General features: G+C 38.9%; 1 protein-coding gene and 1 pseudogene across 2 annotated transcripts; both read left to right on the forward strand.

The window, feature by feature from the left end:
• Positions 1–418: 418 nt before the first annotated feature.
• Positions 419–1,262, forward strand: LOC114101794 (proteasome subunit alpha type-2 pseudogene; annotated as a pseudogene).
• A 6,694-nt stretch (positions 1,263–7,956) lies between these two features.
• On the forward strand, positions 7,957–14,529 carry Znf706 (zinc finger protein 706). Of its 2 annotated transcripts, none has more exons than XM_027948882.2 (4): positions 7,957–8,174; positions 11,536–11,672; positions 13,484–13,591; positions 14,223–14,529. In XM_027948882.2, exons 2-3 carry the CDS (start codon positions 11,538–11,540, stop codon positions 13,577–13,579), a joined length of 231 nt encoding a protein of 76 aa, XP_027804683.1. In that variant the 5' UTR covers positions 7,957–8,174; positions 11,536–11,537; the 3' UTR covers positions 13,580–13,591; positions 14,223–14,529. The 2 variants fall into 2 exon arrangements, with proteins under 2 accessions (XP_027804683.1, XP_071458307.1); XM_071602206.1 differs by lacking the exon at positions 7,957–8,174 and adding an exon at positions 8,439–8,534.
• The last annotated feature ends 483 nt before the right edge of the window (positions 14,530–15,012 follow it).

Raw genomic sequence — 15,012 nt, forward strand, 5'->3', positions numbered from 1 at the left:
TAGGAAACAGTCTACACAGACAACTGAAACTGAGCACAGGTCATTGTTCCATTGTACTCATGGGATTTTATATTGTGGAGGTGACTGAGTGATGACACAAGAAGGCCAATGCCATTGAAAGAATTTATTGCTTGTATTTCCTAGAGAAGGAGGCATGCCAAGCCACACAGGGCCATATGGGGAGCACTAAGTCTGGTCAGGAGGCAGAAGCAGGAAAGAGGAGTCTAGGCCAGAGCCTTTGCCAGGGCTTCCCAGAGAAGGCCAGGGAAGTCCGGGTAAACAGCTTAGGGCTGGCCAGTGTGAATAACTTCAGGAGGCTTGGGGCAATCAGAGTGGTCTCTATTGCTGGATATCTGGCCCTGGGATGACTTAGCAGGTTAGAAATATTGACATGGGTGCTTTGGCTCTCTGGGTAAAGATGTCAGAACACGGTTATAGCTTTTCGCTGACTATATTCAGTTGAGGTGAAACATCGTACCCAATGTAAGAAAATCATCATTGAAGAATTTTTTTTTTAATTATTAAAAAAAAATAAGGGAAGAATTCTGGTTTGGCCACTTTCTTAAGGATCAGTAATACCCCATTTAGTTGTCCTATCTGACTATTGAGGGGAGCCCATCTGATAAACTTGTCCAAATTGAATATGCTTTGGCTACTGTAACTGGAGGAGCCCCTTCAGTGGGAATTAAAGCTGCAAACTGTGTGGTATTAGCAACTGAGAAGAAACAGAAATCCATTCTGTATAATAAGTGAAGTGCTTACAAGCTGGAACCAATTACCAAACATAGAGCTTTGGTCTATAGTGCCACAGGCCCAGATTACAGAATGTTTGTGCACAGAGCTCGAAAACTTGCTCAGCAATACTATCTTGTTTTCTAAGAATCCATTCCCACAGTTAGCTGGTACAGAAAGCAGCTTCTGTGATGCAAGAAAATACCCAGACATGTGGTGTTTGTCCATTTGGAGTTTCTTATTTGTGGATGGAAGGAGGGACAACCATATTTATTTCAGTCAGATCCATCTAGAGCTCACTTTTCCTAAAAAGAAAGAACTATGTGAATGAGAAAATATTGCTTAAGAAAAGATATAATGAAGATTTGGAAGTTGAAGATGCCATTCATACAGCCATCTTAACCCTAAAGGAAAGTCTTGAAGGGCAGATGACAGAAGATAACATAAAAGTTGGAATCTGCAATGAAGCTGGATTTAGGCAGTTTACTCCAACTGAAGTTAAGGATTACTTGGTCGCCATAGCAGAATAACGAAATGACTGAACAATCCAGAATTTCAGATAATCTATCTACCAAAACATGTTTAAAAAATGTTTTGTTTTTCAGACTTTTGCATACTTATTTCTACATGGTTTACTAGACTGATGTTTTTAAAAATGACACTTATAAATCATAAAAACTATTATATAAAAATGTTGACATGGCATATAGATATAGGAGGTGGTTGTGAGTAGACTTCGACTTGGTTGATTGGGATATGAAAGTTATCCTTAAGCAATTTGTTTTATCTTTAGGAATTAGCTAGCCCCAGGAGCGAGAGTCTCTCTTGAGGGCTATAAGCACCGACCCCCATGGCAGATCATAAGATATAGAAAAAATGTCATGATTAGCATCAGAGTTCCAACAAGTATTTCCCCTTAGTTCATGTTATTTTCTATTTATCCCTCAACTGTCTAGTCCTCCTCTGTGGAATACAGAAATTTCTTTCTTTTTAACTATGTAAAAATAAGCAGCTTTGTTTTAAATTTCCATTCAGATGGAGTTTGGAGTGACTTTTACTCTGCCTAAATAAGGTTCACTTAAAATCTGTGAATTCTGTTGAGTCATCAAGTCACAGAAGTTCAAGGACTAAAGGGGTCTTGGAAGTCACTCAGTTCAACTCTTTCATTTTCCATCTGGGGAATCAGTCATTAAACATTCTTTTGAGGTTTAATGGCTTCAGTACTATTAAAAATCACACTTAAAATATAATTAAGCATGTGATTAAAAGAACTAATAACCACACCCTGCCAAAAAGTGCAACTAAAATTTTTTTCTTTTATTGCCTTCCCTTCTCCAAAGTTATACTTCAAAGTGGAAATATTTTTGTCAAGTCTTTGCAAATCAGTGGAAGTGAGGAAAAACTACAGGAGCCATTTTCAGGTCATACTTCCTGCTGTCATCGATGCAATAAACAGACCTCAAACAGTCGAGAACACCCATCAGACCAAGATAGCTGCATGGCTAAAAGATACAAGCCCTCTCCCAGTAGACACCTATTTGAATTCTTGCCTGGAGAAGAATGAATAACACCAATCTTGATTTTCTTGTTTACTTCTGTTCCCTATCTGCCTGCTTCAAAGTAATAATGGAAAGAAAGCAAGAATGGCTTCATTAAATTTGTACTCTCTTCTTCCTAGAGCATTCAGCTGCCTGAAAGTCTAATAATAAGGATCGTATGCAGGGAACTAGAAAAACAGAATGAAGGAACATGAAGCATGTCTTTCTGGAATGAAAAATAGAAACTCTAATTGCAGGGAGATGCCAAGGGTACCAATAATACCTGGTCTGATTAAAATACCTGAACTTAGATACCCTTCTGAAGTCCAGAGTACTGTGAAGACATACATACTACCAAAAACAAAACAAAAATATGGTGAGAAGTCTATTAAAAATAAAACTCATGGGGCTGGGGATGTGGCTCAAGTGGTAGCGCGCTCGCCTGGCATGCATGCGGCCCAGGTTCAATCCTCAGCACCATACAATCAAAGATGTTGTGTCCACCGAAAACTAAAAAATAAATATTACAATTCTCTCTCTCTAAAAAAAAAAAAATCCCCCTGTTCTTCTGGACAGGCAGAATCACACCTCTGGGATGGGAGTCCCCTATGTTTCTCCTTTGCTAGCAAAGCAATAAAACTTCTTTAAAAAAATAAAACTCATGTCTTTAGTTTTTGTAAAAATATCTATAGGTTAAAAATTCAAGTAGTCCTAATAATGTTATGAAAAAAAAAAAAAAAAAGCAGTTTCCCACCTGCCAAATTTCCTCTTCTCAGCAGCTACTTACAATTTCGGTCTTTAGATATTTACGTGTCTAAATCTATACTGTATTTCTTGAATTCCACCCCAGCCCCAATTTTAGGCATTTTCTATAGACTTCCCACTACAACAAATGACAATGTAGCTCTCTTTCAGCTCCTCCCCGCTAAGACACATGCTAGGCCCCACCACATGTACAGACTTTATCTTCCTTTATACTCTCAATAAATTTTTATTCCTAGGTAGAAATGTGGTTAGATCTGTATTTACATTATTCTCACTATGTTAATGCTATTCATTGCTGAGTTATGGGATACACTATGATGAACTTGTCTTTCTTGCATAACTTTTAATCTTCCAAGTAAATGATCATTGTCTTGCTTATTCTTGGCTTTTTTGCCCAATGTGCTTATTACAATGAAATCCAAGTTGTGCAATCTCTCTATAAGTTCACACTCATAAGGCAATCTATTAATTTCATTTGCTTAAAGTTTCTCCTGCACTGAACTATACTGGTTGGTCTGTAGGATTCTGCAGGCTGCCATCTTGAGCTCTTCATTCTCTTCTTGCATGTTTCCTTCATCTTACCAGTGAGCTGGACTCCTATTTCCCGGATCCTACATCACTTGCTTTCCCTGTTTACTCCCTTACTTTGGTTGAACTCTCCTGCTTATAAACTCAGCAAGGAAACATGCATACAAGGGAAATATGTTGTATTTCTTTCTCTATTGTTTTCTAATGTTCAATATGACTGTTAAGAAGTCCAATACCTTTCTGTTTTGTTTGTTTTGGCAGTGCTGGGGACTGAATCCAGGGCTTTGTTTAGGCTAGACAAGCACTCTACCACTGACCTATGTCCCCAGCTCACCATTCTTGTTCTTAATTCTTTGAAGAAACTATTTTACTTTTCCCTTTCTGGAATTTTAGAGACTTTTCTCTTTGTTCCCAGTGTTGTGAAATTTCATTTTATGTGCCTTGGTGTGGGTTTTCCCTATCCATTGTGCCAGCACTTGTTGTAAAGATTTTGGTCATGCAGATTTATTCCTATTTTTTCCTCTAAGGATTTTTAGTTTTAGGACTTTGACCCATTTTGAGCTTTTTTTTTTTTTTTTTTTACATGACATACAGTTGGGATCCGACTTCATTTTTTTTTTTTTTAACATGTGGATATACAGTTGTCCCAGCACCATTTATTGAAAATATTATTCCTTACCCTTATTGAAATTTTTGACGCTTATATACAAACCAACTGACTAGATGTGAAGGTTTATTTGTAGATTCTCAATTCTATTCCACTAATGTATATGTCTATTCTTATGCCAATACCCACAGTCTTAATTACTTACTATAGTTTTGTAGTAGTTTTGAAATTTGAAAGTGTCTTTCAACGTTGTTCTTCATTTCAAGATTATTTTTGGCTATTCTGAGTTCCTTGAATTTCCATATGAATTTTAGAATAGGTTTGTTGATTTGTATAAAGATGCCATCTGGAATTTTGATAGGGATTTCACAAAATCTATAGGTAAATTTGGGGATGTTTTCATCTTTATAATAGTAAGTCTTCTGATCCTTTGAAGTTAGGATGTCTTTTCATTTACTTAAGTTTTCTTTAATATCTTCCAGGAATGTTGTTTAGTGTTCAGAATAAAAATTTTGCACTTCTCTGGTAAAGCCATTTCTAATTATTTTATTCTTATGGATGCTATTCCAATAAATCACATCAGTTTTTAAACCTACATTGACTTCTCTGAAACCTATAGTGTTTTAGTATTATAGTTTAGTTTTTTAATTTTAGTGGACATACATGTGACTTACAATCAACATCTTCTTCAATTCAATACAATATGGTATTAGATGTGAAATGTCTATAAAACATCAAAGTGGAGATGAGCACTAGGCACTTGGATATATCAATAGGGAACCCAGAAGAACTACAGGCAGAAATGTGGGGGTCATCTTAAGTTTGATATATATATTTTTTTTAATATTTATTTTTTTAGTTCTCAGCGGACATAACATCTTTGGTTGTATGTGGTGCTAAGGATCGAACCCGGGCCGCACGCATGCCAGGTGAGCGCGCTACCGCTTGAGCCACATCCCCAGCCCTTAAGTTTGATATTTAAAGCCACAACAATTAAGACTCTTTGAGGGAAAAGAGCACAGAGAAGACAAGAGGACCCAACCCCAAGGTTGCAGCCCAAGAAATTTATCTCAGCAAACAGAAGCTTAGTAGAAGAGAAGTAACCAGCAAAGGAAATGTTTTTGGGCTTATTGTCCTTATTGACAGAAGGCTCTACAGGGACAGGAGAGCCTTTTGCTCTCTAATAAACCCTCAAGTTGAATAGCTCACTACATTTAGATATTAACCTACATGCCAAAGATAAAGTAGAAAAAGTCATTCAGAATATGTTTACTTGGAAAATGATATATTGATTCCTCACCAGCTCTTTTACCTCAGAAAATCCTACATGAATACAAATAAATAAAGCAACCTTTCAGGTCTTTAGAGAAGCATTTTAATCTGATTTTGATTGTGGACAGAAACTAAGCAAGTGCTTATTGCTCAATAACTTAGAGTAATTATATAAAGGCGGAAGAGAAAAACCAGTTAGAAGTACTGTGGCACTCACAATTAAAACCAGAAATGTGTACAAAAATCTCCTAAGGCATTCATATTCCATTTGCTGTCACGTTTCTATAACATAAGCAGGCAACATAAGCAGGAAGGACATCAACTTGTAGTCATGCTAATTCATCTGCCTTTCATTTACCATTCATCACTTCACAGATGTGGAATTTTACCATTTCTATCCATCATTTAAAGTACCATATCCTCTAGGCAGTGGTTTTCAACCAGGGGAAATTCTAACCCCAGAGAACATTTGAAAACATCTAAAGACATATTTTTAGTCACAACTGAAGATGGGATGATACCAGCATCCAGTGGGTAGAAAGTAGGGATGTTGCTAAACATCCAACCATCCCCAGAACAGACTCCCACAACAAAGCATCATCCAACCCAAGTATCTGTGGTAACCCCACCTATAGGGGTAAGACTGTGAAAACCCACCTATAGGGGTAAGTTTTAATGTATATTTATATGTACATGAACTTTCTGGGGGCAAAGTCTATAACTTGTACTAAGTTCTCAAAGGAGATATAACTTATACACTGACTTTTATGACTACTTCATCTTGGCCATGGTTAAAAAAAATGACATATTAATCCCACTTTAAAAACAGAAGTCACCTAATTAACAGAATTGACAGAAGGCTCTACAGGGATAGAATCTTGTCCCTTTTGCTCGCTAATAAACCCTCAAGTTGAATAGTTCACTACATTTAGATATTAACCTACATGCCAGAGATAAATTAGAAATTAAGACATTTATGCCAGCCAGATTTCACTGTCCCTTTCCACTGTCCACTGTTATTCATGATTTCCTATCTCTAGGTCCTCCAAGTAACCCATCCCTCAATTAGTAGGACCAAAACAACGATTGTGATTATGGTGACTAATGACTAAGCTACAGCTTCATGATATGACATAATTCATTCAATCAAAATCCATTTATTCAACCACACTGCTAGTCACTGGGCATATGGTGATGAAAATGGATTTACAACTTAGTACCAGAAAGATATTAACAAAACTAAAACGAATAATTTAAAGCCAATAAGGCAGAATGTGAAAAGTGAGGGCGAGAGGCTGAATGGATGAGCAGAGGGGACTGCACATTCAAGATCACCGCGTACCATATTTCATTCAGTATTTTATCCACTTAAAATTCAATAGGCAACTAATTCCTTCCTGGCTAGTTTAAACAAGTCTGTGGCATCTATATGCCACTCCAGGTAATTTATAATATACTCTTATTCAACTAACATTTCCTAAATACTGACATATTTGGGAGACTCAAGACTAGGGACCAAGTGAGAACATCAAAAGCAAAAGCTTCCTTTGGGGAGAAGGCCTATTTATGAATCTAATTAGAAACCAAAGTGGTAAAGGGTTAAGACTAAAGTACATTTCAAAAATGCCATTCTGATCATCAGCAGATGTAAATAATTACAATTGCTACCAATAAGATATTCGAAATGTACTGTCATTGCTTGTAAATCAGGGCGGGGGCAGGTAAACTTTCCTCTCTACTCTCCTCCAACTCCAAATTAGCTACTCAGTAAATTTTAGGAATCAGTCTAAATCGGCCAAGGAGGCCTGGCTAGCAATTTTTAACGCGGCTGTCAGTCTTAAATCTCGAACTCACTAAAAGCCCCAGGTTGGTAAAAATACTGGGGGTTTCCGTGGGAATGAGGTAAAAGGCGACTGGTGAGAGAACAAAGGCGGCGCGTCCCCGTAAAAGGCCGTCCGGCCCCGGCCTTACGAAAGACGGGGGCCGCGGGTGGAGGGTGTCCGGGTGGGTGCCCTATGCCGCGCGGCCCCGGCGCTCTTCTGCGGGGCCCGCCCCGGCCAGGCACCTCAGCTGGTGCACGGGAGGGTGCAACCGAGTCGGGCACGCCAGACGGGAAGGCGCATGAGAAGGGACGCGGGGGCCGAGGCCGGGCTGCTGGCCGAGTGAGTGAGCGGGTGGGAGACTTGCGAAACACGCTGCGGCCTCGTCCCCGGACAGGACCGAAATCACGTGGCTGCCAGGGCCAGGAGTAGAAGCCGCCCAGAAAGAGCACGCGGGAAGGGAGGAGCGCCTAGGGACAGCGGGCGACATCCCCTGCAGTTCCCTTCCGCGAGGCCCCGCCCCTCTCGCTTATGTAATAGGGGCGCGCTGCCATTGGCCCTCGCGACCGGAAGGGTGCAGGCGTGCGAGAGGGGTGGAGCGGGAGGCCGCCGCAGGAAGGCGAGGGGGCGGGGCCGCAAGGCGCTGGCGGCGCTGGGGTGACTGGGAGCGCGGCGCGGCGTGCGCGGGCACGAGGCCGAGTGGCCTGCCTAAGGCTCAGGCGGCTTCGGGCGCGCGCGGCGGCGGGTGTGCGAGGCGCGGGCTGTTGTGTTCCCGGCTCTCCTCTTTCCCCTCTTTGGCGGGTGGAGGAGGCCGAAGCGGTGCTGGGTGCGCTCCCCCTTCCTTCCCTCCGCGACTTTCCCCGGCCCTCTCGCGCTGCGCGGTCTCTCCGACGCAAGACTGTCCCGGCCCGGGTGAGCGGCGGCAGGGGCGGCGCTGACGCCGCAGGACGCCCGGGAATCAGGGTGGGGGAAGCCGGCGAGGGGCGGCTGGGACCGTGGGGCGCGTGGGGCGCGGGGGCGCCGGCCTCCCGGGAGGCGGCGGGGCCCGTCCCGGCGCGGGCCCCGGAAAGGAAGGGAAGCTCGGGTGCCTGCCAGGCCCTGCAGGTGGCCGGGTCGCAGGCCGGCCGCGGGAGCAGCGGTAACTTTACCCGCTGGCGACAGCAGCTGGTCGGTATCTCGAGGCCGGGCTCTCGGCGACCCAAGGGGCCGGGTTTCGTACAACCAAGGCCTCCAGCTGACAAATCTCGGGCCAGGGTCCTTGAGGACTGGCGGGTAGGTGAGGGTTATGTGGTCTTTGGTGGCTGGAAGGAGGAGGGGGCTCACTGAGGCGGGAGAAGACCTGGGAAAGGTGCTGCAGGCTGCAGCTGGGTTATTGGAGTGTTGAGTGAAGGCGCCCTTACTCTAGTGATTTCTCCCGCCCTTCTCCCCAGATGGTTGTAGTTTAAAAAGCTAGGGTCAGGATGTTGAACACTACTGCCTGGGCTTCTTCCTTTCAGATGGTTACGGATAATCAGCCTACTTCCTGAATCCAGAATCTTTTTCTTAATTCTTGGTTTGCTTTTAAAAGGATCTTTGGAACAGGGCTTACTTGTTGCCTCCTGCGAAAGCTCCTCATTTTAAAAGAACTCGTCCGTTCTACACTTCCCTTTTTGCAGTCCCCTCGGAAAAGCACACTAAATAAGAGTTACATTAAAAACCAGCTTTTAGGTTATTTGTAAACGATTTCTTGCCCTTCCATTTGTCATATTTAATCAGGGAGAAGTTATGCATACGATTTTGCAGAAAATTCGATTGGTTTGAGAACAAATCTTAAGTTGAGCTGTCCAAAAGCAGGTGGTTTGTTCGTTTGCATTTTGGCTTTCAGAAAGGAAATCAATGCAGTGTGCTGTCAGAAGTTAGGGGCCTACCCCATGCTGTTAGCCTGTTTGATAAAATTTCTTTTGCCTAGTTTTCTGTCTCAAAAATAAGAACAAAGGACAACTCCCTTTTTTTAAAGTTCTTATGACTTTTTGTTACTGTTGCTAGGTGGCAATGAAAAATGGGTTAATCTGTCATATAATTTTTATTTTGTTCATCTTATGATATTGTACAGATCACTGCATGAACATGTCATCAAAATAGTTAATAGCTTCTAGATAGCAAGGAAACTTATGGAATTAGTGGTCTGCCATTGTGTAAGATTTTTCTTCAGTGTTAACGATTAGGATTTTAATTGTTAAGAATTGTTTAAAACAATTTTATCCACAAAAGCAGTGTATTAACATACATAAAATACATTATGTTTAAGAGTTAAGATTAAGATAAAAGAGATAACTGGAGTATTCTAACATAGGTTCTGATACTAAGACATTGAGAATGTTACAAAACATTGGTGTACATAAATATTGAACACCTGACTGCTCTCATCCGAATATACTTTAAGTATTCTTTTGAAAAAAATGATGCATTTGGCTTAAAATTAATAAGGTTTAATAAAAAATTGAAGCATAGTTGTAGGAACTAACAGCTGGTAGTAGCCACCATTATTTGGTAGGAATTGGGTTCTGGTATTAAGCTGGCATACTAAACATTTTTATAATTGGTAAGATCTTCAGCTGGCTTTGAAGAAGAAAAAAAGAAAACCATTGATCCTCTTCTGAAATTATGACTTTAAATTCACAATGCTAGTGGGAGCTTGTCCATCAGTGTATTTACTTATTGTGTCCCCACATCCCCTTTTTTGGAGGTGGGACGGGGAGTTAGTTGTTTTTATGAAATGCTTAGACTTTACAATCATTATCTAATTAGGGTTCCCATCAGAAAAACCAGCACTCTTGAACATTTTTAACTTGTTTAATAGAAGTCTTTAATTTTAATGAGAAAGTAAAAGTAACTTTTCTCAATGACAATTATTTTTAATTAACTCACATATGTTCACTTTTGACCACCAATAACAAAAAAAGTGGTACCTTTCAACTTTGTAAGGGTGTCCCTACCCTTAAATTAGGTTCATTCTCTCAACTGGGAACTAATTAAATCTCATAATGACCATTTAGAAAAAATTAGAATGGCACAGTAATTTCATGAAACCTAAGTATTTAAGAGAATAATTCCCCTTTGGTGGCATAATCTCCTTTAGAAGGACTAGTTAATAGCTCTTACTTGTCTTAAACGGTTAAGAATTGCAAGTCACAACTGTAAATACCAGAAAGGGAAAGTTACTTTGCAAAGTAACCAAATAAATGTTAGGGGGAAGCTAAACTTTTGGGGAAAGCTTTTGAAGATTATATAAAGTGAACAATCTTAGGTATATAGCTCAGAACCAAGGGGAACCATTCCTGACTTAAATGATTATAATTGCTGGGCACACTGGCACATTCTTATAATTCCAGTGATGTGGAAGGCTGAGACAGGAGGATCTCAAGTTCCAGACCACCCTGGGTAACTTAGTGGGGCCCTATCTCAAAATAAAATATAAACTTACATCCAGTGAGGTTAAAGCGCTCCTAGCAATAATTCCTTACAGTATAGGAAAAAAAAAAAAGTTAAAAAAATTAGGTATATAGCTCAATGAATTTTTACAAATAAACATACTGTGTAACCATTACCTCGTTCAAGATACAGAACATTTTTAGCACCCCATAATTTCCTCTCTTGTCCTCTCTTCCCAAATCATTGCTCCATAAACCCCAATGTCACCTCTTTCACTTTAGAGCGTTGCTCTGGCCCCCACAGTGCTAGGTTTGGAACCCAGGACCTAGCACCGGTTAGGTTGATGCTCAAGCACAGCTTCATACCCCAGCCTCCTTTGCCTCTTTTGAATTTTATATAATGTATATTCTTTGTAACTGATTTATTTAACATTCAGATACAAACTTGGTGTCACTTGAAACAATAATTATTTTAGAATGCTGCTTAGTATTTCATTGTATGTATTGTGTTTGTGTGCACATTGATGTATCCATTTTACAGTTGTTGAGCAGTTGGATTGTTCCTAGTTTTGAAACAGGTTTTCTGAACTTTCTTGTATTTATCTTGTGTGTATATATTTTTATTTTTGTTGAATATATACCAACAGAGGTCATAGACAACTGCCAACCAGTTTTATTTCCTCCTCAGTGGTTGATTCTACCAGTTTATAATCCAGTAGCATTGTCTGTGAGAGTTTAAAACCCATACATTTTGATTGCCTAAAGTTTCTATAAAATTTAAGGCTTTAACTCTGAGATGGTTATTTAGATTACTCAATATTAGAATAATTAAGTCACTCTAATGCCTTAACTTCTGTTTTTAGATATGGCTCGTGGACAGCAGAAGATTCAGTCTCAGCAAAAAAATGCCAAAAAGCAGGCTGGACAAAAGAAGAAACAAGGACACGACCAAAAGGCTGCTGCCAAAGCTGCCTTAATATATACCTGCACTGTCTGTAGGGTAAGAGGGCTTGAAAAACGTTGCTTGGTGGACAATTCTTTCATTGTAAATTGATTTGTATAGGTTAATATTTTGTAACGCTAGCAAAATAGATGGTTTGTTTGAAATAGTAGATTTGACAGCTGGTTGTTTTAGGAATTTGTCTTCATGTACCCATTTACAAAGCTTTGTGCATGGCTTCTTTGGCCAGATGCAGATTTCTATGATCTGAGGAACAAAGAATGAAACAAGACTTTTTCTTTATGTAGGATAAAGATGTTTTTATGAGGGAATGTAATATACCTTGAACTTTGTAAGAAACTTAGGTCTACATTCTTGATATAGATTTGACTAAACTTTGTTACTATGCTAGTAAAAATACTTCTGATTATGAATATGTCTTTTAATTTGTTTTCTTTCACTAAAATCCAGAGTTAGAGTGTATAGTAAAACCATATAGAATGTATTCATGTTGAAGGCTATTATTAGAATTAATTTGTTTTTATAAATTTAAAGAATTGAGCAACAAACAGCATCTGTGGCGTGCTTACCGTGTGTCAGACATACAGTCACACGTTTAGCCCACATAACAATCCTAACATAATCACACACCTAGCTCTCCAGCCCCCTTACCTGAGTGGAATTGATGGTATGGACGGCAAAGATTTTTTGTTGTTGTTTTTTTCTTTTTACTATTATTATTATTGTAGATGGACACAATACCGTTATTTATTTTTATGTGGTGCTGAAGATCCAACCCAGGGCCTCATGTGTGAGGCAAGCACTCTACCACTGAGCCACAACCCTAGCCCATGGCAAAGGATCTTGATAAGACATGATTCCTGGACTGAAGTTTGTCATCTATTTGAGTTATAACAAATAAAAAAGAAGTTTTTAACTACACAAGAATTCTTATTAGTAGCAGGGCATAGCAGAGCTTGTCTGTAATCCTACCGGGCTTAGGAGATTGAGGCAGGAAGATCACAAGTTCAAAGCCAGCTCAAGAACTCAGCAAGACACTGTCTCAAAATAAAAACAAAGGGCTGGGGGCATGGCTCAGGGGTTAAGTATCTCTTGAGTTCAATCCCTGGTAACCTTCCCTCTCCCCAGGGGAAAAAAATTTAGAGGGAACCTATTACATTAAATACCTTGTTCACATTGAGCTTTGATACACTCAAAATGATGGAATTGAGCAGCTTCTGATTCTGTTTGAAAAGAGGGTGAAAATAAATTTTACTAGGTTAATGATGAAGAAATACCTTGACCTAAAAGTACAAGAATTAGTTCACATATTTAAAAACTCAAAACCTTTTATTTTATGTTTTATATATTTGAGCATATTAAAGAGTAAATGAATTAAGGTCTTTGCCAAAGGAATTCATTGTTATGTAGTGTGTTATTTGAGAGCTGAAATGCCTAGCATTGGGTTAAAAACAGGTCTTAGGCAAAGTAAATTCTGGGGTTTAGTTTCCTTAGCATGTAGAACAAGAATGATAGTAGAAGCTAGAGATTACTGTGGAAGTTTGTGAAAAATTAAGGTAAAATATTTGACGCAATAAGATGTCAGTAAACATTACCTGTTGTTTGCTATTAATGAGATAAACAAATACTTTTCTATGTGACTTTCCCCTTTTTTGTTAAATGTAAGAATGAGGGTTTTTTTGGGGGGGGGGCAAGGTTCCTCTTCATATGCTAGCTGCTAAGTTGTTGTAGCTTAAAGGCAATTTGTGATAATTGTCTATTATAAACAAGTTCAGGGTTTTAAAAGGTAACATGTTTTTTATTTCATACATGAAGTCCATTTCTTCTTTTTTGTATAATTTTTAAATTAGACACAAATGCCAGACCCTAAGACCTTCAAGCAGCACTTTGAAAGCAAGCATCCTAAGACTCCACTTCCTCCAGAATTGGCCGATGTTCAGGCATAAAGTTGTTTACAGGTAATTGACCTTTTTTTTTTTGTCTGTCAATGTCAGACTTAAATACAAGAGCAAAACTAACTTCTTTAAGTGTGAGGTTAATTTCTGATTTCTGAGTCTTTATTACTACTTCTTTTTAATGTTTAACTTCGTTACTAGAACCTAACAATTGTACTTATAGTTTACTAGAATGTTTTATAATTATCAAAAGTTTTTTTCCTCAGATCACTTCCTTTGAAACATCCCAAGTTTTTACTACTGTACCAAAATGGGGTCGGGGGTGGGGGAATGAGTGAATATTGGCCATCTCTAGCTCAAGAATGAAAGACTTATCAGCTGCAAGAAAATAGTTATTTCTAAGGTTTTTAAGGGCCTTCCTCCCAAAAATGATGCAAACCAATTTCCTGAGCACATTTTTACAGTTATTTTTATTTAATAGTGCTTAGCAGAGCTTCTAAATATTAAATATAGTATAAAATGTAGGCATACACTAAAACCTTTTTTGAAAATAATCAGTTTACACTTTTTATGTGCTTGGATTTTTTACCCCTAAATGGTGTGTGTGGGCTTTCATTTTAGACATTTGAAATGCATTATTAACTTGGATTTGTACAATGGGTATGTTCACTGAAATTTTCCTTATGTTTTATAGGTGAATTCATGACACCTTTGACTCTTCTACTGTCTCAGACCTTAGGTAACAAACCTGCAGCTGCTTTTCTAACAAACTGTTGATCAGCAAAAATAAAGGGGCTACAGAAACACTCATTTTTATGCTGTTCCCTTTTGGGCTTCATGCAAAGACAATTCTGTGTAAATGTACAGTTGACTCTGATTTGGAAATCTGAAAATCAGTCCATCCTTGTTATAAAAATTTTTTTATAATTGTAATTATATTGATGTTCATATTGTGTAAAATAACTCATCTAATAAAGTAGTACTTTGATTTTACAACATCACAGGATAAATGGTTCTACAGATTCTGTTCTAACTTTCCTTATTTGCCTTATAAAAATCTAATGAATTCAGCAGCTAGAATTACAAACGCAACTTTTATCTCCCTTTCTCAGCTCAGTGCAGGTTCCTTAAACTAAAGCAGACTCATTCATTTAAATTGTGCATGTAATTTTGTTGGCAGCTGATGATTTAGGTAAAGAATGACTTTATCTGCTGCCTTAGAATATTGTAGTTAAGTATCATGCCCCCAATGATCATTTCACATGTTTAGAATTGACAAATTTAAATTTCCTGTATGAATTGATTGGGTATAGCTACCAGTCAGGGGTACCCTGTAGAAAACTAATACATTTGTAAAAACAATTGGATTATCAGTGAGCCCTTCTAAAAAATAAGTTTCTGAAGTATATGTCAAAACAAAAATAATCATTAGTCCTATTGTTTAATAGAAAATATGATGGAACAAATGTGAACTGGTAAAAAGA

Source organism: Marmota flaviventris, chromosome 15 (genome assembly GCF_047511675.1).
Source record: "Marmota flaviventris isolate mMarFla1 chromosome 15, mMarFla1.hap1, whole genome shotgun sequence".
Lineage (NCBI taxonomy): Eukaryota > Metazoa > Chordata > Mammalia > Rodentia > Sciuridae > Marmota > Marmota flaviventris.